Here is a 22,367-nt window from a genome sequence, read left to right on the forward strand (position 1 = left end):
TTTGTGAGTGTGCGTCTTTACGAGTGCATATCGGATTTGTTCCATACTTTTGTGTGTGCATTTCTGAGAAGTACACACCTGCTTCCTGTGTGTGTGTGTGTGTGGGGGGTGGGGAGATCTGTGCCCCCTGAGCGCAGCATCAGCTGGGAGATTATCCCATTTGAGTGGGCCCAGGGGAGAGGGGCCGAGATGGAGAACTGGAAGGGGCCACCTGATTTTAAGGGGCTTACGTCAATTAACCCTGTTGGACACTTTGGCTGAGGAACCTAACCAGCATTAATGGTTTATGCCCCACAGCTCTCTACACTTAACTTTCTCTTACTTCATCAGTGTTGCACTATAACATTTTAATTACAGTTGCCCTGCACTCCAGGTTACTCTGTGAGCAAAGTAATTAAATGTACTCTCTTTGAGCACAACAATGACCATTTCACCATAGACCCCTCATTTAAAAAGTTACTAAGGTTTACCACCAGAGCAAAGAAAGGGACTCTACAGTGTAAGTTTGCCCTCCTCCGTTGTTTCACAGTGTTGTTAGGTGTGTGTGTGTGAGCAGGGTTAACTGGCCAGCTCATTTACAGGAAGCCCACTGGAACGTCGGGAGGCTCAGAGGAAGAGATTGTTCCTCACTCAGACGTGACACCCTGTGACTCATCAGGACCACCCCTTCCCTCCTGTCCCACTTTTCACCCCCCCCCCCCTCAATTGGCAGCCCAGATTTGCCTCTAGAGGAAAACAAACAACGATCGAGACAGGCCTCACCCAGTGACCCGAGCAGGAACAACTCCAGGTCCTAATTATGCATTACTGAGAAACCTAATGATGTATTCAGGTCACATGGTCAGCAAAGACTCCTGGCCCACCCTAGTCATGTGATCGGTACTGTACATGGCTTGAGTGTTAAAGGCTTGAGTGTTAAAGTGTAATTTGACTAGACGGAGAGAGATGATAGAGACTTAAAACAACCCTGACATGATCTCCTTGATGTGTCTGCCCAAGTCTTTCTCTATCAATGGCGGCGTGGTGGGGATCTCAGTTGAATGTGTTTCCCAATCTGTTGGCTTAGTGACTCCTCCACCCTCTGTCTCTAGGTGCCATGCTGTTTGTTTTCATGCCTCCATAATTACATTTCTGATCCGAGGTGCTTTTTCCAAGTAGGATTAGCGACTCCCCAGTGATGTGGTCCAAGATCTTATAGCCTACGCACGCACACCGCTCTTCATTATGACTGCACTCTTGATGTAACTATGACTTTTCTAGATGGAGCGCCTCCTTGGGCGGACGTCAAAGGACCTGAGTATTGTTTTGTGGTTTTAGTTTCGTCTTCATTTCTTGATGTTTGAACTTCTTGAGGGAGATCTGGCAAGATGTTGAATAGCTGACCATATGTAGTCACAGACCAGTACTATGGACCCCAAGACATTTCAAAGTACCGAATGCTTAGCAGCATAATCAATATTTGAAACCAATCCTTGTTATCCTGACAAGCGCATAATATGGTACTTCATATTTTTTTTACAATGGGTATTGCTTTCCTATGTTCGTGTTCTAACATTCTCCAAGCCAGCACTCCTTGACTCAACCTCCCCTTACCTAAATATTGTGTCTTTTGCTTCCTCAGGATCGCCTTGTCCTGTCTTGTCCTCGGCCCCTGGAACGCACCCTCTACCCCCTGCTCCTCCCAGCCCTGTCCTGTGGTCCTCCCGGCCCCCCACCACGTCTGCGGAGTGGGTGCCGGCCCCCTCCCCTGGGGGCACCAGTGAGGAGCTGAACGAGCCTCTGGACAAGCCTCTGGAGAACGATGCGGAGGGCGTGTGGAGCCCCGACATCGAGCAGAGCTTCCAGGAGGCCCTGGCCATCTACCCGCCCTGCGGACGCAGGAAGATCATCCTCTCCGATGAGGGAAAGATGTACGGTACGCCCAACCCTTTTCCATCTATTCCCCGGTGTTATGTGATGGCTCTGCCGTCCCCTCGCTCTTATATGGACACGCTCTCAGGCGCTGTCCCTTGATGTGCAAGATATTCCCTTTTTTTCTGGTGATATTTGTATGTAGCGCTGTCCCTCACATATTTGTGCAACCTTTATGTACAAATAGACACGCACACACCATCTTCATGTTTCAGAGCGCTCTTCACGTCACACAGCTGTCCCTGTTTTTAAATGTAGTTCTGTCCTTGCTGTTCTTGTCTATTAATGTTCTGTATTATTTCATGTTTTGTGTGGACCCCAGGAAGAGTAGCTGCTGATTTCACAGCCACTAATGGGGATCCTAATAAAATACCCTTTCCCTCCGTCCACGTGGCTGAGTAGCGTGTGATGGCACGATTTGATGTGTGCCACTCTTCTCTCCATGTTGCTGCTCACATTCTGATTGATTGATACTTCACAGGATCTACTTAACTTCCCTCTCTCTGACATTCTTGTACTTTTCTAGTGTTTAATTACGTAACTATGTAGCGAGGAATTGGTTTGGCCATATCTCATTACCAGTCATAGGTACAGTATACTGTATAGCATTACTTCATTGCACATTGGCCTTCCTACCTATGTTATGTCATTGGCTTTTAAGTGTTGTAGTCCAATGAAAAGTGAAGAACAAAAATTGAGAAGTTATACATGGAGTGTGGAACACCTGCCCTTTCCATGACCGACTGACCAGGCGAATCCAGGTGAAAGCTATAATCCCTTATTGTTCCGAGGGCAAAAGGGGGTGCAACTCAATATTAGGAAGGTGTTCCTAATGTTTTGTGTACTCAGTGTATGTCTTGATGAGGTCAATTATTTAGGTAAGTGTTTTGTACACAATGGATTGTATTGTCTACCATAGAATGCTAATAGTATATAGTGCTCATAGTCACTGTATGACATTCTGAAGGGTCTATAGGTCACACTGTCTTGCTGATAGACGTCTGATAACATATGGCTAGCTGATAGACATCTGATAACATATGGCTAGCTGATAGACGTCTGATAACATATGGCTAGCTGACAGCTCGTCTGCTTGACTGTTTGATAGCTAATCCGGACCCCCGGTGGTGGAAAATCGAGGGGCCCAAACAGAATGGGTGGTTGTGTGCTTATCATATGCGGTCTGCCATGGCCCCTGTCACAGCGCCAACTCCTCTAGCAATTAGCCATTAGCCACACGCTGGGCTAGCTAGGTCCGGTGAGGTCACAGCCGTCCCCTGATCAACTCTAAACCCTTATAAAGCCTGCAATAATGGGGGCGGAGGAGAGGGGGCAGGTGTCACATTCTGTGTATGGGGGAAAAGAGGGGAAGGGTGTTGAGGGCTGGGAGGGGGGGTGCTGAGGTACCCCTTCCTCCCCACGGGGGTCAGGGGCGGGTGATGTGCACCAGGGAGTATGATGGCCCGTTAAGAATGGTATGCATTTGGAGCCGGAGTTCAAGTCAGCGCCGCTGTAACCCTATACCAGAATAGACGTTTACCCTTTGAGCGCCTGGAGGGGGGAACAAATAAACACCAAGGTAGTGGCGGTGTCTTGTGGGGTGCTCTGCACCTGTCCCTGGTGTCTTTATGCCTCCCTCTGTTCCCTGCTATTTCTGTGATTTACCAGCCCCTCATGCACTCTATCCCCCTTCCACATCTCGCACACACAAACACACACACCGTAGGCCCTGCCAGAGTCGCCCCCCCCCCCTCCCTCCGGGTCTGTCCGTCAGTCTGTCAGTGAGTCTGGCTGCCTTTCAGCTAACCTCCAGCTGCTCCCCAAGTTCACCCCAGCCTCGCGGCCAGCCCAGATTTACAACATGAGAAAAGAGACAAAACTAAGCTTGTAGCCCCCCCCCCCCCCCACACACACACACCCCATCAGCCCCTAAACAGCTAAAGCTTCCCTCCCTCCAGCTCTGTCAGGGTCACCGACAGCCCTTTTGACTCTTAGCTTTAGGTTGAAATTAGTAGAGTTGTAGCAATGTGACTCTCATTCTCATGTTGAGGTTTTGACATAAGGAAATTGTTAGGTTTTCCTCTCACTTAATGTAGCCTATGAAAATGTCTATTTTAAGATGTTACATTTACAAGGTTCCTGTAGGGAGAAATCAGGAATTTAGAGCGTGTGTTGGATTTCCTCTCTACAACACAGACTGATGTTCATTTCAGAGGCAACAATGCCATACTAAGATGGCGAACCGTTAATTGTATGGTGTGTGTGTGTGTGTGTGTGTGAATCCTCTTCAATCCTTTGTAAATTCTTATATCGGAGAAGAATGTTTTTGTCCCATATTTCCTCATGCATTCATGGGATTGTTCTGGTAATGGCCTGCATAGCGCTGGCCGTCGTGCCGATTACACATTCAAGGTAGTAGCTCTTTTGTGTTTTTTTTTTGTGTGCGGCGGTCAGTCATTCGACATGCATTGCCAATGAAAACATGTCCTATCTTCCATGGGTCCCTGTTGTGCTAGACCCCATTGGTCTTACGGCCGGTGTGTAAAGTAACGGGGGATCCACCGGGTGGCTTTTCAGCTCCGGGATGACAAATGATGTGTGTTAAGGGAGGAGGGAGGGATGGTTGGATAAGTGCTTTGTCCCCGAGGTATAGGATACCCATATAGGCCGTATATGGAGAGAAAAATGACTTTGTAAATGTGATTATGTTGGCTGTTTATTCACAGTGATTGGATTATCAGCCATAACTCTTCTTGTAATCCCTTTTTATTATTTACATAATCAAAAAAATGTGTCTATTCTTATTCCTAATGCAGAAATAACTGACATTATCATATTTTGTTCAGTCTTTCACACCTGCTCTCCCTCTGACACCTATAGTGAAAATCTGTTTTCCCTGTCCTTCATTACAAGGGTTTTATTGCCGATAAACATGTTGACATGTTTGTCTGTCTTGTGTACAAAGCCAAAGTGCCCTGCAAGCAGAGGGCAGCAGTTTTTCCTGTCAGCTCAACCCTCGTTAATAAAGTACATGATGTAGAGGAAAGGCCCAATGGAAAGAAATGGTTCTCCTCCTCACCTAGGTCCCAACTTTCCCAGTCAAGTGAGAGATTCACTGACCGAAGGCTGTGTGTGGCCAGTAGCCTTTTGAGAAAGTGCTTGTGTGTTATGTTTCTTAGTCTTTGCCACTGAGAGGACCAAGTTCTCTGTACGGTCATCATATCATTGTTGAGTCGCCACAATGTGTACTAGGGCAGTGGGGTCACTGTCTCCAGAGAGAGTATGGCCAGGTCAGGGGGTTGCTGGGTAGTGTGGTGCTAGAGGGGACAGCCCTCACATGGGAGGATCCGGAGTCTGAACTGGACCCTGGCTGTAACCCTAGCCCCTGTCTTGACCTTCACTCTCACCTGTGATAGGATCCCCTCAGCGACATGAGGAACCATCACTGCCTTTCTGCTAAGGTGCCTTCAGACATGGCTGTCTGCTTGGCTCCATGCATCTCATTATAGGGCCCTGATCGACCGCTCGCTCCCATAAACGTAATCCAAGATCTAGCATGACTGTATAGAAAGATAAAAGCTACGTAATGAAATCCCTTGCCCTTGCACCTATCCACTGGTGGTAAATCAGTGATTACTTTTAGGACCTATTCACACGAGAGGAGATGGGGAGAATATTATGTAGCCAGTGTAGAGATACATACTGTATGGCCAGGATTCACTTCATTCAAATGAAACTGACGGTAAAAAGTCAGCTACCGCTGCTACCATGGTAACGCCTCTGAATGAATCGCAATGCTATGCGGACGTACCTTTTTTAAATCTCTTAAGTCTTTACAGGGACGGCACGGTATCAGACAGTGTCCCTGAGAGAGGGGTGAAATAGCCGAGTGGCTTTAGAGACGGGCCTGTTTGCCAGGAGTCTCCGCGCCGCTCGGCTCACTATCCTATCGGAGGGGAAATTGTACCCTGCCAACACATTCCTGCGGCCTAAATGTGATTATGAATTTTTTTTTTTTTTTTAATTCTCGCCTACAGAGGCACATGTGCTGGCGGAAGCCGTATGGCTGGAAGATGTGTGTTCAGAGAGGGGCTCGCTGTGTGTGCGCTCTCCCTGGCTGGCATATTTGGCCTCCTATCGTGCCCATCGATTGCCACTGCAGAATAGAGAGTAAATGTAAGAAGCTGAGTCCTCTGTTGTCGTCTGGGGGGGGGGGGGGGGGGGCTAGCCAGTCTGGAGTGGGGCTATGTGCTAAGGTGTGAGTCGCTGTCCTTCTAGGCAGAGTCATGAGGGTGTGAATGCTTTTGCAAAAGGGTTAAAGGGTGTGTACACACACACACACACACACACACACACACACACACACACACACACACACACACACACCCAACCCAGTAAGCCTCCCTGAGGCAGGCAGCAGCAAAGAGAACAGATGCAGGGCCGGTGCTGCAGCAGGCAGTGTGTTGGTATGTGAGGAATGCTCGGGAGGATAGAGGTCAGAGGGTAGGGTAGGCCGTTTAGGGCCAGAGAGGAACCCATCCTTCTGAGAGGAGGCATATATATGTATGACAGGGAGGGGAGGGCTACACCTTCGTGTGGCACAGTCTGCAACCACCGCTAACCCCCTCTGACTTTTCCCTGACCCCAGCAAACAGAACTGGAGGGGGGCGGTAGGGCGAGGGGGAGACCAACTCTCCCAGATGGTCGGACGAGTAGAGTATTGTTGTTGTGGTCGGTCACTGACTGCTCTTGAGAACTAACACAGGGTCCTTTGACCTGATCCCAGTCCCTGACTCTTTATCCTTAAACAATGAGAGCGAGCTACACATTTTAAACTGGCCTTGGACCAGTGGTTAAGGACATGCTGTGACTGCACTGCACTGAGTTGACCGGGGTCAGGTTCTGTCTCTGTCCGTCACCCTCTCTGGACCGCTCCCAGTGGACACGGTCACGATGACATCATTGTGTGACTAAACCGACTCCTCATCTGATCTGTGATCTCGCTCTTGTCGGAATATTTTTTTTAATCATACCACCCGTCCATTTGTAGGAGTGGCAGGGACATCTGATATAAACACCTAAAGACCAGCCTCTTAACAGCTCATTAATGACTTGGTGTAATGGTCACAAATACAGTATGCTAATTTTGAATGGGCTGGGAGGGTGCTGTGTATGACAGTATGTAAGCATAATGCTGAATCATGGCTCAAATTATTTTATAAGCACGATGCTGAAAATCAAGATTCAACTGTCAATGAATGGAAGAGATCAATAGTTAAGATTAAAAAATAAACTTTTTAAAAAACCAACGTATTTTCTGGAAGTTTTTTTGTAACACAGCACTTACAAAGTTAGATGAAACATAATGTAGTGGTTTCCTCAAGTACATGTGAAGTATACTGTACTCACATTTTTGCTACTTTTTAAGTAGCCTACATGTACTTTTCCTAACAATGTGCTTTCTAAATGATTAACTACTGGTGGTATCTAGAGTAAGTTGCAACAGAATAATGGGAATTGATATTAAAGTTGCCTTGTTCATTTGAGGTCATGAAATAAGAGAGCTTTCTGCCTTCACCCTTACACCTTGTAGTCCGTCGCCTGACAAAACATCTCTACGGAATCCAGGAGTTTACCTCAGTGACCTCACAAAAAGTATTCGCCTTCAGTCAGCGTCTGCAAAGTGCACAAGAAATGTGGAACACGTTTTTCATCCAAAGGGATTAAAAAAATATGAATTCAGGTGCTTAAACGATCGGCGCGCGAGTGCACCTTCCGATATAAACACTGAACGCTTGAGCAATTCCAGCCCAGAAATGAAAATAAGATTGAGGGTGAATGAGTGCCGTGACTGGGCCTTGTGTGAAGGCAGACGGAGACTGAGCGAAGGGTTTAAATCCACAAAAACCTGACACAAAGGGAGCCCTACTGCTCTGTCTGTGTTTGCATGTAAGCGCTCGTGTGTGTGTGTGTGTGTGTGTGTGTGTGTGTGTGTGTGTAAAGAGGTTAGCATCGCCCTACTTAATATTCCTCCTTGTGAACATGTCACCACTTCACAGAAAACCTTCACCGCCAAAATTGACCGCAATACCCTCCGATTTTAAAAATAAATACAAATATTTCACCTTTATTTAAATAGGCCATGGTGGCAAAGTAATTATAATATAGCAATTAAACACTGGAATGGTAGGATGTGCATACATACAGCTGCTACTGTCAGAAGGCGGTGAACTAGTCCCCAATTAAACTTGAATCTTTTTAGAGATTGATTAGTGGAAAGTTATGTCCTTACAAACGGCGTCTGCTAGAACCTTATCCCCAACAGTGTGGCTCAGAGGAGGGCTGGAGAAACCGTGTTTTGCATTCCACTCTGATGTGCGTCCCAAATGGCACCCTATTCCTTACATAGTGCACTACTGTTGACCAGGGCTTGTCAAAAGCGGTGCACTATATAGGGAATAAAGGGTGCCGTTTGGGACGCAAGCTGAATCTGATCACTTTTATTGCCTGCCAGCGTTTCTGGGCTCCTTAGGTTTCGGGTTGCCTTTCCTCAACCTGACCGGGCGTTCTGATTGGTCAGCGGCGTAGGGCAGGGTTTTCTGACCCAAGCATCACCATGTGAGGAAAGTCTTATGCTGGTTGTTCCAGGTTGCGATGCGTGACTGATATGTGTTACTTCACATGAAGATGTGGTGTGAGAACGAAAAATGACAGTGTTTAGGAGGTGGCGCAAACTCGACCCTTCTACGGCTGGGTGGCTGGCTGAGTGTGTTAAAGTGTGTACGTTGTGGGTGTCTGTGCGTGCCATAAATGTGCATGTATGTGCAGGGCCAAGAAGAGGCCACATGAGATCACAAGTCCTTCGCCCTTGATGGTGAAACAAGCCCAAGATTTACTGCAGGCGTAAAGGCATATTCCATAAACATTGACACACACACCAGCTGCCGAGCAGCCTCTCCAGGCCTCCTTCATCGCGCTCGGTGTGGCCGTGGCGTGTCTGTTCTGAGCATGGCTGCTATACCTCTTCACCTGCTCAGCCGCTGTGACCTGTCTGTCAGCAGCACAGCCCCACAGGACACATGGACCAGGGCAAGCGCACACACACACTCTTGGCCTTAAACAAAATTACACTTTTACTGAACACATTAATTTACACACACTTGCACACATATCGGACATATGAGCACACAAACTCACACACCCCTCCCACCTCTGCAGCTGATTTGCCCAGCCAGGCACGTCCAGCTTGCTGAGGATGAGCTTCAGTAAACATTTTAATTCCTGCCGGTTATAACATCCTCATCATCTACAGTACCTTATATCAACTGGCACCCAGCTTGTTGTATTTAACTGCGATTAACTAGGATTAACACCTTTGGATCATATGACATGACACTATGAAACCAAAATCAAGCTTTGTATCTAAACAAATCTACAAATATTTATTTTTTTATATTGGATTATTTGCATTTTCTTCATGCCATTTTAAAAAAAGAAATTCAACAAAAATGTATATTGTCTTGGCTTTTACAGGACGGAACGAGCTGATAGCACGGTACATCAAGCTACGCACAGGGAAGACACGGACAAGAAAGCAGGTGAGTTTCACGTAGCGCCAACCCACTCCTGCTCTATATGTTCCGAGCCCTGTGCACCCCGTACACAACACCCCCCCACCCCATGTCTGTCCTACCGGTCTACTCCAATCAGAGGCAAAAACAAAGACACAGAGAAAGCAATAAAACAGCTATGACGGGGAAGTGATGCTGCCTTCGCTCCTGCACGGTCCCCGAGCCCTAGCCCCCTTCTCACGCTGAAATGGGCTGCTGCTGAGTGATTTAGTGGGCCGGGGCCCAATGCACAGATGCTATAGGATCAGATGACTGTGTTTCTTCACTTCCTCACGTAGCGCATAGCCCAACCTTGTTAGGAGAGCAAAAAGTACAGGATCTTTGCAGCAGAGAGGACGCTGTAGAGGGCTGGATGAGGCAGGGATTTGAAACCCTATCTGGGACATGGAATTTGATATGGAGTGACTGACTGACAGGTTGGCACTGGCTGATGTTGCGTTACATGGAGAGAGAGTGGGGGGGTCATCTTTGACCCCTTATGGGATGGGGGTAAAGGGGGAGAGGGGTTGGGGTTAATGAGTTGAGGAAGTGTCTAGCAATGTATGTGGACACCTGCTTGTCAAACATCTTATGCCAAAATCATGGGCATTAATATGGAGTTGGTCACCCCTTTGCTGCTATAACAGCCTCAACTCTTCTGGGAAGGCTTTCCACTAGATTTTGGAACATTGCTGCGGGGACTTACTTCCATTTAGCCACAACAGCATTAGTGAGGTTGGGCACTGATGTTGGGCGATTAGGCCTGGCTCGCAGTCAGCGTTCCAATTCATCCTAAAGGTGTTCAATGGGGTTTAGGTCAGGGCTCTGTGCAGGCCAGTCAAGATCTTCCACACCAATCTCGACAAACCATTTCTTTATGGGCATTTTGGCATTGTCATGCTGAAACAGGAAAGGGCCTTTACCATACTGTTGCCACAAAGTTGGAACCACAGAATTGTCTAGAATGTCATTGTATGCTGTAGCGTTAAGATTTCCCTTCACTGTAACTAAGGGGCCTAGCCCGAACCATTCCTCATCCACCAAACTTTACAGTTGGCACTATGCATTGGGGCAGGTAGCATTCTCCTGGCATCCGCCAAACCCAGATTTGTCTGTCAGACTGGCAGATGGTGAAGTGTGATTCATCACTCCAGAGAACACGTTTCCACTGCTCCTGAGTCCAAAGGCGATGAGCTTTACACCACACCAGCCAATGCTTGGCATTGTGCATGGTAATCTTAGGCTTGTGTGCGGCTGCTCGGCCATGGAAACCCATTTCATGAAGTTAGCCATGAGCAGTTCTTGTGCTGACGTTGCTTCCAGAGGCAGTTTGGAACTCAGTAGTAAGTGTCGCAACCGAGGACAGACGCTACGTGCTTCAGCACTCGGTGGTCCTTTTCTGTGAGCTTGTATGGCCACTTCGCATCACTTCGCGGCTGAGCCATTGTTGCTCCTAGACATTTCCACTTCACAATAAAGGGCACTTACAGTTGACCGGGGCATCTCTAGCAGGGCAGAAAGTTGACGAACTAACTTGTTGTTAAGGTGGCATCCTATGACGGTGCTACGTCTGTCGAAAGTCACTGAGCTCGTCAGTACGGGCCAATGTTTGTCTATGGCGATTGCATGGCTGTGTGCTCGATTTTATACACCTGTCAGCAACGGGTGTGGCTTAAATAGCTGAATCCACTCATTTGAAAGGGTGCCCACATACCTTTGTAGTGTAAATCAGTTTGTAAATATGCCATTCTTAATTAGTAAAAAAGCTGAAGAACATTGTCACATCCAGATACTTTTTGCAGGTGCTGGAGTTGTAGGTTAATTCATGGATGCTTGATTAAGACCTAAGGATTGAAACGTTATGACATCACCTTGGAGCATGAGCAGCAGTGTGCAGCATTTTCCTTTTTATTTTTCATAATGGAGTGCCATGATGGTACCAAAAGTTTCAAGACAATGACATTGCACTGTCGTAAGAATGAGAATATCAATCTTATTGTTTTGCCGCACATTTTGGCGTCAACATGGAGATAGACACATCTACCAAAGACCTGATCTCCCTCCCTCTCCTCCAGGTGTCCAGTCACATCCAGGTGCTAGCGCGACGGAAGGCCCGGGAGATCCAGGTGAAGCTCAAGGTATGCTACGTGAGTCTCCCTCGTTTTTGGATCTTCAACTGTTGCGCTGCATCATGGGTTTGCTCAATATACAGTGAGGGGAAAAAAGTATTTGATCCCTTGCTGATTTTGTACGTTTGCCCACTGACAAAGAAATGATCAGTCTATAATTTTAATAGTAGGTTTATTTGAACAGTGAGAGACAGAATAACAACAAAAAAATCCAGAAAAACGCATGTCAAAAATGTTAAAATGATTTGCATTTTAATGAGGGAAATAAGTATTTGACCCCTCTGCAAAACATGACTTAGTACTTGGTGGCAAAACCCTTGTTGGCAATCACAGAGGTCAGACATTTCTTGTAGTTGGCCACCAGGTTTGCACACATCTCAGGAGGGATTTTGTCCCACTCCTCTTTGCAGATCTTCTCCAAGTCATTAAGGTTTCGAGGCTGACGTTTGGCAACTCGAACCTTCAGCTCCCTCCACAGATTTTCAATGGGATTAAGGTCTGGAGACTGGCTAGGCCACTCCAGGACCTTAACCTCTCTAGGGTAGGTGGGACGCAATCGTCCCACACTATTCAACAGCCAGTGAAAAATCAGAGCGCCAAATTTAAAACCACAAAATGGCATAATTCAAAGTTCTCAAACATAGGACTATTTTACACCATTTTATAGATACACTTCTCCTGAATTGAACCACGTTGTCCGATTTCAAGAAGGCTTTACAGAGAAAGCAAAACATTAGATTATGTTAGGAGAGTACATAGACACAAATAACCGCACAGCCATTTCCAAGCAACTAGCATGCATCACAAATACCCAAAACACAGCTAAATGAAGCACTAACCTTTGACGATCTTCATCATATGACACTCCTAGGACATCATGTTACACAATACATGCATTTTTTTGTTTGATAAAGTTCATATTTATATCTAAAAACAGCATTTTACATTGGCGCGTGACGTTCAGAAAATATTTTGCCTCCAATACTGCCGGTGAATCAGCGCTACAATTTACAAAAATACTCGTCATAAATGTTGATAAAATATTAAACTGTCATTCAAAGAGTTATAGATGAACATCTCCTTTATGCTAACGCTGTGAAAGATTTCAAAATAACTTTACTGGGAAAGCACACTTTGCAATAATCTGAGTACTGCGCTCAGAAAAATACACTAGGCAATACAGATACCCGCCATTGGAGTCACCTAAAATATTAAATAGCATTAGAAATATTAACTTACCTTTGATCTTCATCAGAAGGCACTTCCAGGAATCCCAAGTCCACAATAAATGTTGTTTTGTTTGATAAACTCCATAATTTATGTCCAAATAGCTCCTTGTTGTTCGCGCGTTCAGTTCAGCTACTCCAAATCTAGGAAGTGCGCCGAAAAGAAAAGTAAAAACAAAATCTATTTACGTTTGTTCAAACATGTCAAACGTTGTAAAGCATCAATCTTTAGGGCCTTTAGAACGTGAAACTTCAGTAATATTCCAACCGGACGGTTCCAGTGTCTTGAAAAATGTTTTGGAACACAGGTCCCTTCTCACATGAACGCGCGCCAATGAACTGATGGGTCTACAACTTCCCAGCCTTCTTGTTCGGTCTCTGTTCATCATAGATGCCTCAAACAACTTTCTAAAGACTGTTGACATCTAGTGGAAGCCTTAGGGAGTGCAAAATAAACCCTAACTCACTGTGTGTTCGATTGGCAATGACTTGAAAGGACTACAAGCACCGGACTACAAGCACCAGAATTCTCACTTCCTGGTTAGATTTTTCTCAGGTTTTTGCCTGTCATATGAGTTCTGTTATACTCGCAGACATCATTCAAACAGTTTTAGAAACTTCAGTGTTTTCTATCCAAATCTATTAATATGCATATTCCAGTTCCTGGGCCCGAGTAGTAGGTCGTTTAATTTGGGTACGTTTTTCATCCGGCCGTGAAAATACTGCCCCCTACCCTAGAGAGGTTAATGTGCTTCTTCTTGAGCCACTCTTTTATTGCCTTGGCCGTGTGTTTTGGGTCATTGCCATGCTGGAATACCCATCCACGACCCATTTTCAATGCCCTGGCTGAGGGAAGGAGGTTCTCACCCAAGATTTGATGGTACATGGCCCCGTCCATCGTCCCTTTGATGCGGTGAAGTTGTCCTGTCCCCTTAGCAGAAAAACACCCCCAAAGCATAATGTTTCCACCTCCATGTTTGACGGTGGGGATGATGTTCTTGGGGTCATAGGCAGCATTCCTCCTCCTCCAAACACGGCGAGTTGAGTTGATGCCAAAGAGCTCCATTTTGGTCTCATCTGACCACAACACTTTCACCCAGTTGTCCTCTGAATCATTCAGATGTTCATTGGCAAACTTCAGACGGGCATGTATATGTGCTTTCTTGAGCAGGGGGACATTACGGGCGCTGCAGGATTTCAGTCCTTCACGGCGTAGTGTGTTACCAATTGTTTTCTTGGTGACTATGGTCGCAGCTGCCTTGAGATCATTGACAAGATCCTCCCGTGTAGTTCTGTGCTGATTCCTCACCGTTCTCATGATCATTGCAACTCCACGAGGTGAGATCTTGTATGGAGCCCCAGGCCGAGGGATATTGACAGTTCTTTTGTGTTTCTTCTATTTGCGAATAATGCACCAACTGTTATCACCTTCTCACCAAGCTGCTTGGCGATGGTCTTGTAGCCCATTCCAGCCTTGTGTAGGTCTACAATCTTGTCCCTGACATCCTTGGAGAGCTCTTTGGTCTGGGCCATGGTGGAGAGTTTGGAATCTGATTGATTGATTGCTTCTGTGGACAGGTGTCTTTTATACAGGTAACAAGCTGAGATTAGGAGCACTCCCTTTAAGAGTGTGCTTCTAATCTCAGCTCGTTACCTGTATAAAAGACACCTGGGAGCCAGAACTCTTTCTGATTGAGAGGCGGTCAAATACTTATTTCCCTCATTAAAATGCAAATCAATTTATAACATTTTTGACATGCGTTTTTCAGGATTTTTTTGTTATTCTGTCTCTCACTTTTCAAATAAACCTACCATTAAAATTATAGACTGAAAATGTCTTTGTCAGTGGGCAAACACAAAATCAGCAGGGGATCAAATATTTTTTTCCCCTCACTGTAGCAATGGAATGTGTAGAAAAACCAATCACGGGTTCTAAATTATGCAGGATCTGCCAAAATGGAGGCGCAATTCAACCTTTCACGATTGCGTTTAGAACACAAGATATTCAAATTCCAATCCTCCTCACCAATGTATCTCAGTCCACATACCATTTGTAGAGACCTTGCTTTCAATGGGAATGTCTACCATTCTACCCATTCCAATTCTGTCTGCTACAGCACTAGCTATGCAGGTCATTTGGAGTAGCATGCTGATGTTTTGAACGTGTGAAGTTAATATGGTGGGTTGTTGGGGAGGCTGTGGGGGTGCTTGGCTGTAACCATGATGTTGTTCCTTTAAAGCCACACAGCTGAGATCACCAGGAACACTTCCTATGGTCTTCATTGTACCTTAACCCATGTTATTCTCTTCTCATTTTGAGGTTTGATTCCATGAAAAAAATAACTAAATATACTATGGCGATAGGGAATTTCTAATGGATTCCCATTCCTACATTTCAGTGAAAACAATATAGAGACACAAAACAATTAGAAACAGAGAGAGTGGGTTGTATTAAATAGCACCCCCTTCATTTGTATGAGCGTTTTAAGCAATGCTCAGTACAGATGATGCATCTCTACAAGTCCCCACAGTCAATTTAAATATGCTCCAGCATCCCTGGCTTGAGGCTTGCTGTGCACAATATGAACAAATGCATTTGTCAGGATATAAATTAATGTTTGTATTGTTCCTTCCAGGCATTTCATAAGTATTTCAATAAAAGTGTTCCTGTTTGGTGGGTGAGAACTTTCCTTACACATTCCGTCCCCTGCGCTTGCGTGTTTACGTTTCTCACCACAGACACGCACATGCAAGCATGCGTCCGTACACACACACACACACACACACCAGGTGACACAGCTCTCCGTCTCCCTGGACGGCGGCCACTGGGCCTCAGCATTGGTCACAAGCCTTTGACAGGCCTTTTTAAATAGGTCTTTCTTGTAACTGAGAACATTAGCTGATGTACTCCCCATATTTTGGCTATGCCTTTGTGTCGGCCGGTTCTGGGAAAAAGAATGTGCTGGTTGGCCTTGCATTAAAGGGTTGGGCTGAGAATGTTTGTCGTTCCAGATGAGTTTGGAAACTGCTGAAGTCAACATGGACACACGCGTGCACAGAACAATAACGCTTTACCAAAGACATCAGACAGGAATGACTGCCGTTTCTGGTAGCCACCATGTCTCCTGCTTAGCGTTAGCATTTATCCGTGAACCATCTTGATTGGCATTAGCATGGCGCTAGCCCTCTGACAGGGCTAGGGCCAGCTCCAACTCTGACCTCTAGCAAAGACGTAGACTGCTTGTCAACACCTCCCGGCCTCTGCCAAGGCTATAAACCTTACTTTCGACTCCAGGGCCCTTGACTGCAATATCACCCAGCCTCCCAGACCAGCACAGGATGATGCAACCTTCCGCCCCTCTTTTCCCACCCAACTAACATAGTGGGGCAAGTGTTCCCAGGAAAACAGGTCGCTGACTAAAGTGGAAAGCGTGTTTGTCTGACCCCTGGGGCCTGCTGTGTGTGTCTGCAGGACCAGGCTGCCAAAGACAAGGCCCTCCAGAGTATGGCCACCATGTCCTCTGCCCAGATCATCTCCGCCACTGCCTTTCAGAACAAGATGGCTCTGCAGGGGCTGTCCAGGCCGCCGTATCCCACTGTTGGCGGGGTGAGTATGTGCATGGACACACACACCCTGTCCTTGGGCAACACTGAGGGACACATATAGAAGGAGAGGTAGTGTGTGTAATTAAAGATGTTTCCATGTTTTCTTTTCTTTAGTTTTGGCATGGCGGCCTTCCAGGACAGCCTAGGGGTCCTGAAGAGTAAGTTAAAACCATGTGTGTGCGTGCCTGACTCTCTGTATGTCTGTCCTGTCTGTCAAAAGGCATTGGTTTACTGCAATGGAATAAATGGAAATCGCAATCCATCCAAACTGAATATGAGAAACATCTTATTTAAAAAGCACTTTAGTTGATGAAGCTGAGCCCCCAGTGTGTTTAAGGGTCAGTCAATTAGGTGTGTGTGTGTGTGTGCGGGGTCAGGCGGGTGAGGGTGTAATGTGTCTACTGCCTGTCTCGTCTCTCCAGCATTAAGCCCTTTTCCCAGCAGAGTTACGCCATGCAAGCGTCTGGCCCGCCCCCCATAACAGGTGGGTTTTCCCAGCTTCCCTCACATCCCTATGTGTCGACAGATGCTGTCATGGTCTGCAAGTGATGAAATACACAAGATGCCAATGAAGAGCTCCAACAAAGCTCAGAGAAAGACAGAATGTAACATTTTATAAACCTTTGGTATATTTTGTTACCCCTGGCCCCCACCCTTCCTCTTCACCAGGCTATGAGAGCACAGCAGGGCTGTCCATGTCGCCGGGCACCCCCCCGTGGCAGGGACGCAGTATCGCCAGCTCCAAGCTTCGCATGCTAGAGTTCTCTGCTTTCCTGGAGCAGCCTCAGGACCCAGAGACCGTGAGTAGTCACTTAGTAGCCCCTCGTCCTGCCTGATAAGCCTCCATAATCATCTCACGTACGCTGCGTTGACACCGACAACTAGTGAAAAAAGAATCAGAATTGAGCTGCCTTTTTTAAATGCAGCCTTAGTTAATAGGGGCACTGCAAATTAGTAAGCAACATTTCAGATCTCATCAATGTACAAGTGTGCGACATACAGCTTTTAATAAATATCTATGCTCACTTTCATCCAACAAGCCTTTTTCTAAAGGTGTTACTTCCTTCCTCAGGCCATGACAGCATCTTGACCATGAACTGAAGCAGTGCTTTGATACTAATCAACATCTCTCTCTCCCCTTTGTTTTGCAGTTTAACAAGCACCTGTTTGTACACATCGCTCAGTCCAACCCCACCTTCAGTGACCCGTACCTGGAGGCAGTGGACATCCGGCAGATCTACGACAAGTTCCCTGAGAAGAAAGGAGGGATGAAGGAGTTGTTTGAGAAGGGGCCGCCCAACGCTTTTTTCCTCGTCAAGTTCTGGGTGAGTCAAAGCGGGGTGTGTGTTAGAGGCCACATTGTAGTGTTTGTGTGTGCATGCAGGTGTGACTCTGTGTTCGTGTGTGTTTTTGTTTAACTATCCTTTTTGGGTACCAGATGTCCTCACAAGGACAATTTGGACAAGTGGGGCCATTTTGCCAGTCCCCGCAAGGAAAAATGCTATTTAAGGTTTAGGGTTACAATTAAGGTTAGGGGATACGGTTTGGGTTTAGGGTTCAGTTTAGGGTTAGTGAAAATATAATTTTGGGTGGGAATCAATTATTTGGTCCACACATGGATTGCGATACAAAACTGTGTGTTAGTGTGTCTTTATGCTTTCTGACTAGAATCATAGAGAAGCAAAGCAGAGAATCACTCAAATTTCTGAGTAACAAATAAGTACTTTACTGTCAGGGCCAGATTAATAAATCATAGGCTCAGCCTCCCGAGTGGCACAGCGGTCCAAGGCACTGCATCGCAGTGCTTGAGGCGTCACTACAAACCCAGGTTCGATCCCAGGCTGTCACACAACCGGCCGTGACCCGGGAGACCCATAGGTCTTGGTTAGGGGAGGGTTTGGCCGGGGAGGCTTTACTTGGCTCATCGCGGTCCAGCGACTCCTTGTGGCGGGCCGGGCACTTGCAGGCTGACTTCGGTCGTCAGTCGAATGGTGTTTCCTCCGACACATTGGTGCGGCTGGCTTCCGGGTTAAGCAGGCGGGTGTTAAGGAGCGAGCGGTTTGACTCGTCATGTTTCGGGGGACGCATGACTCGATCTTCAACCTCTCCGAAGCCCGTTGGGGAGTTGCAGCGATGAAATGATTGGTTCACAGTTAGGGAGTTGTTGAGAACAAGTTGTTTCTATTGGTTCTACAGACATATTAGTCTTCTCTTTTCAGCGGTAGGCCCTTGCTTTCCAAACACAATTTTTCCCCCAATTTGTATTTTGAAATTTGCAAAAGGCAGACAGCCACAACCAACCATAGAAATATAATCCATAGATGTCTGTTCCCATTCAAGTCAGGACTGGCAGCCATTGCTAGTGTACCCATGAGTTTAACACTCAAATTGCCAGGTTAAGAGGTTCTAAAAGCCTTCTGCCCAAATTGCGGCCTTCCCAACTGTAGGCAATCGGTAACTGCCAAAATAAAGGAAACACAAATGAAGGATACAAAGTTTGTTGTGGGGTGCAGTTTCCTGGCGTGGTTTAGGTCCACTTGTAATATCTATGGCAAGGTGAATTTGAAGCTGTTCTGGCAGCTTGTGGTGGCCCAAGACCTTTTTAAGACACATTATGTTGGTGTTTCCTTTATTTTGGCAGTTACCTGTATGAGCTTGTGATAAAATGTTGATCTGTGGCGAAATTATGCTCTCTGGTGTATTTTAAACATTGAGAGCGGGCTCCTGTGGTTGGATAAAATAAAAAACAATGACGTTATTTTTTTTTGTTTTTTTTTGCTTCTTGGGCCTCTTATGGGCTTGGGCCCAGCCCCTGACTCACACAATTGACCAGTCATATTGATTTATTATGCAGTTACATTTTTGGTTTTTATTAATGAGTTACCCAATCAAGGCAGGTCCCCCCAGTTACCCACGTGGGCCCCTTACCTCCCCTCATCTAATAATTAGAGCGGCAGCAGGCTGTCTACACTCATTGAAAGCAGCTTCCTGAATCCTCCTGAGGTTGGCAGTTGCAGTAAAAAAAAAAAAAAGAGTATTTACTGAGTAATATATATAGTTTGTATAGTTTTGAATACTTTTTTCATTTGTTTTCTTTTTCTGCTGCCTTTTGGGCCCCCCACGGGCCTGGGTCCAGGGGATTCAGCCCCGGTAAGCCCCTGCATTAATCCGGCCCTGCTTACTCTACTCTAACAGAGTTCCATAAAAATTGACAAAAATAGCTTTTTAGCTAAATACTATTTCTTAAGCAAGCATTTTGCTAGGACTGTCGGAGTAGTCTGAGTGGGGAGGGGAAAACTGAAAACCAACTGTTATTGGCAGATCGGTTTAGAATTCTCTTTATTATTGGTCTATTAACCAATTTACCGCATTGTGATGTCACCATAGAAAGCCGCAACCCCCCCCCCCCCCCCCCATCTAAATCTGCTGATTAGAAGGTCCTGCGTAGATTGTACTTTCAACTAGCAGGAAATAACCCTGATAAAAAATATACACTTTTAGAGTTAGTTTCATCAGCTGTTGTACAATATGATATAAAACAGAATTTTGACTGCACTGGGCCTTTAACTGTGTTAGGATAGCTTTAGGACTGGAGCTAAAGGAATTTATTAGCGATTTCTGTTTGAAACAAATTAAAAGTAATCTGTTAAGACGTGGCTGTTTTCTGCCCATGGGTACAGCGGGTATAGAGGACACATTGTGGCGTGTGTGACGGCAGCCTTGGGCAGGAGAGTGGCAGGGCTGCTCTTTCACTGGTGAAACCTGAGCCTGGGCACCTGTCCACTCGCTATTTGGCTGAACCCACCCCACATGCATCCACTTATTTATAGATTCCCCCCAACCAAGAGAGAGGGAATGCACAGTGAGAGAGTGAGTGACCATCTTCTCTGACCATTTCTTTGCGCAGAATGTGCATAACTTGCTTCAGAAACATTACTTATACACGCTATATTCTACAGAATGAAGATTTTCAGTCACACCTTTACATCCCAACTCTACATTCCCAAATATAAAATGTGCCCCCCCCTCCAGTTGGCTTGTACATGAGTTGTTAGTCCCCCTCACATGCTCCTCTGAAGCCTTATTTATTGTTGAGAGATAAGACATTGGTAAGTGACACCCATATGAAGCCGCCATCTCCCCCCTTGGAAGAAGCAGCTGCTGAGAGCCATGGCACTTGATGCAGGGTTAATGGGAAGGAGGGAGCGAGGGACCCAGCCATGTATCATGAAAGTGGGAGAGAAAGGGAGGGGAATGTGTCCAAGCCATTTATTACGGTAGCCTCTTAATTTCAGTGCTCTGTTGGGCTCGTGCACCCATGAGTGAGATATATATATATATATATATATATATATACACATACACATACATACACAGCTAGCTCAGAGTGACTGGAGAAAACAACCCCATATGACTGCTGCTAGCGCCAGATACCTCACCACATCATATTATAGTGGGTCCGATTGTCCTAACCCTCATGGCACCCATGACAAAACACACACAAACAACCATCAATGCATCCAGCCAGCCGGGTCATGACTTGGGGGCGTCCTGAGGCTCTGGCCGGTTGTCATGGCGACTGTGACAGGCTGCTTGCACATCTCCAAAGCTATGGCATTCTAGATTGAATTTCCAGCTCCACAGCCGGCCCAGCCTGCTCCCCGTAGTGCCCATGGCCCTGTCCTAACGTATTGTCTAGCGCCTTTGAAGTGCCCGGAGAATCCGATTTGAGACGGCCCTTGTAAATTGTTACACAGGAGCCCGGCCTGGCTGATCTAATCAGCCAATTGTGGGCTGTTGATTGTAATTGGATGAATTCCCTCGCAGGCCGTTAAAGAAGGGGGGTAGCGCGGGTTCTGGGAGGGTCACAGGGCCTCGGGGATGAAGACAAATGGTAGAATTACAGGAGCGAGGGATGAAGACGAGGAGCAGGGCGATGAAGAGAGGCTGAGCGCTGTATTAATGGCCAATTAGGAGACGAGCCTGAGAGGGGAAAAGGTAAAGCCCTCTCAATGTTTGTCTGTCTTTCTCTACCATGACAGAGATGACACCTCGTCTAAATGTGAAATCAGATCTAGGAACAGATTACCTTGACCCAGATCCTTCCCTTAACCGTTAGGGGGAAGATTCTACTTTCAGACAGACAGGAGGTTGGATGCACCTGACAGAGAGGCCCAGACGGGACTAACGCCACAGCTAGACACAGCATCTTGGGAATGCAGTGGCTGGGTTGGCAGCCTAAGCTAAGTCAACACAGGCAACAGCAATAGAGGCTGCTGGGCTTTGCAGAGAATCAGTCGCAGGCTTTGTTGAGCCGTCACACTGGGGAAATACGTTTTGGAAAGCCAACTAAGACATATACACACACACACACGTTCCCTGTTCCTTAAAATGAAGTATATTAACTGAGGAGAAGAACCTGGCATTACTGAAAGAAAGCTTGATGTGTTATGACTGAAGTGACATACAGGTTTCTCTTCAGGTTGTTGTTGACTGTATGTGTGGTTCCTCTCTCTGCAGGCTGATCTGTTGTTGTTGACTGGGTGTGTGGTTCCTCTCTCTGCAGGCTGATCTGTTGTTGTTGACTGGGTGTGTGGTTCCTCTCTGTGCAGGCTGATCTGTTGTTGTTGACTGGGTGTGTGGTTCCTCTCTCTGCAGGCTGATCTGTTGTTGTTAACTGTATGTGTGGTTCCTCTCTCTGCAGGCTGATCTGTTGTTGTTGACTGGGTGTGTGGTTCCTCTCTGTGCAGGCTGATCTGTTGTTGACTGGGTGCGTGGTTCCTCTCTGTGCAGGCTGATCTGTTGTTGTTGACTGGGTGTGTGGTTCCTCTCTCTGTGCAGGCTGATCTGTTGTTGTTGACTGGGTGTGTGGTTCCTCTCTCTGC

At 46.5% G+C, this 22,367-nt stretch overlaps 1 protein-coding gene across 1 annotated transcript in view; it reads left to right on the forward strand.

Moving 5' to 3' along the window:
• Positions 1 to 1,260: 1,260 nt before the first annotated feature.
• LOC115197778 (transcriptional enhancer factor TEF-3) overlaps positions 1,261 to 22,367 on the forward strand; it is a 31,204-nt gene continuing 10,097 nt past the window's right edge. Inside the window, exons 1-9 of the mRNA XM_029759573.1 lie at positions 1,261 to 1,297; positions 1,622 to 1,915; positions 9,445 to 9,509; positions 11,597 to 11,659; positions 16,349 to 16,483; positions 16,597 to 16,640; positions 16,905 to 16,966; positions 17,152 to 17,282; positions 17,634 to 17,807. Of these exons, the coding sequence (XP_029615433.1) occupies positions 1,261 to 1,297; positions 1,622 to 1,915; positions 9,445 to 9,509; positions 11,597 to 11,659; positions 16,349 to 16,483; positions 16,597 to 16,640; positions 16,905 to 16,966; positions 17,152 to 17,282; positions 17,634 to 17,807 (1,005 nt within the window). The remainder of the gene's footprint in view (positions 1,298 to 1,621; positions 1,916 to 9,444; positions 9,510 to 11,596; positions 11,660 to 16,348; positions 16,484 to 16,596; positions 16,641 to 16,904; positions 16,967 to 17,151; positions 17,283 to 17,633; positions 17,808 to 22,367) is intronic.

The sequence above is a fragment of the Salmo trutta genome, chromosome 7, assembly GCF_901001165.1.
Source record: "Salmo trutta chromosome 7, fSalTru1.1, whole genome shotgun sequence".
Lineage (NCBI taxonomy): Eukaryota > Metazoa > Chordata > Actinopteri > Salmoniformes > Salmonidae > Salmo > Salmo trutta.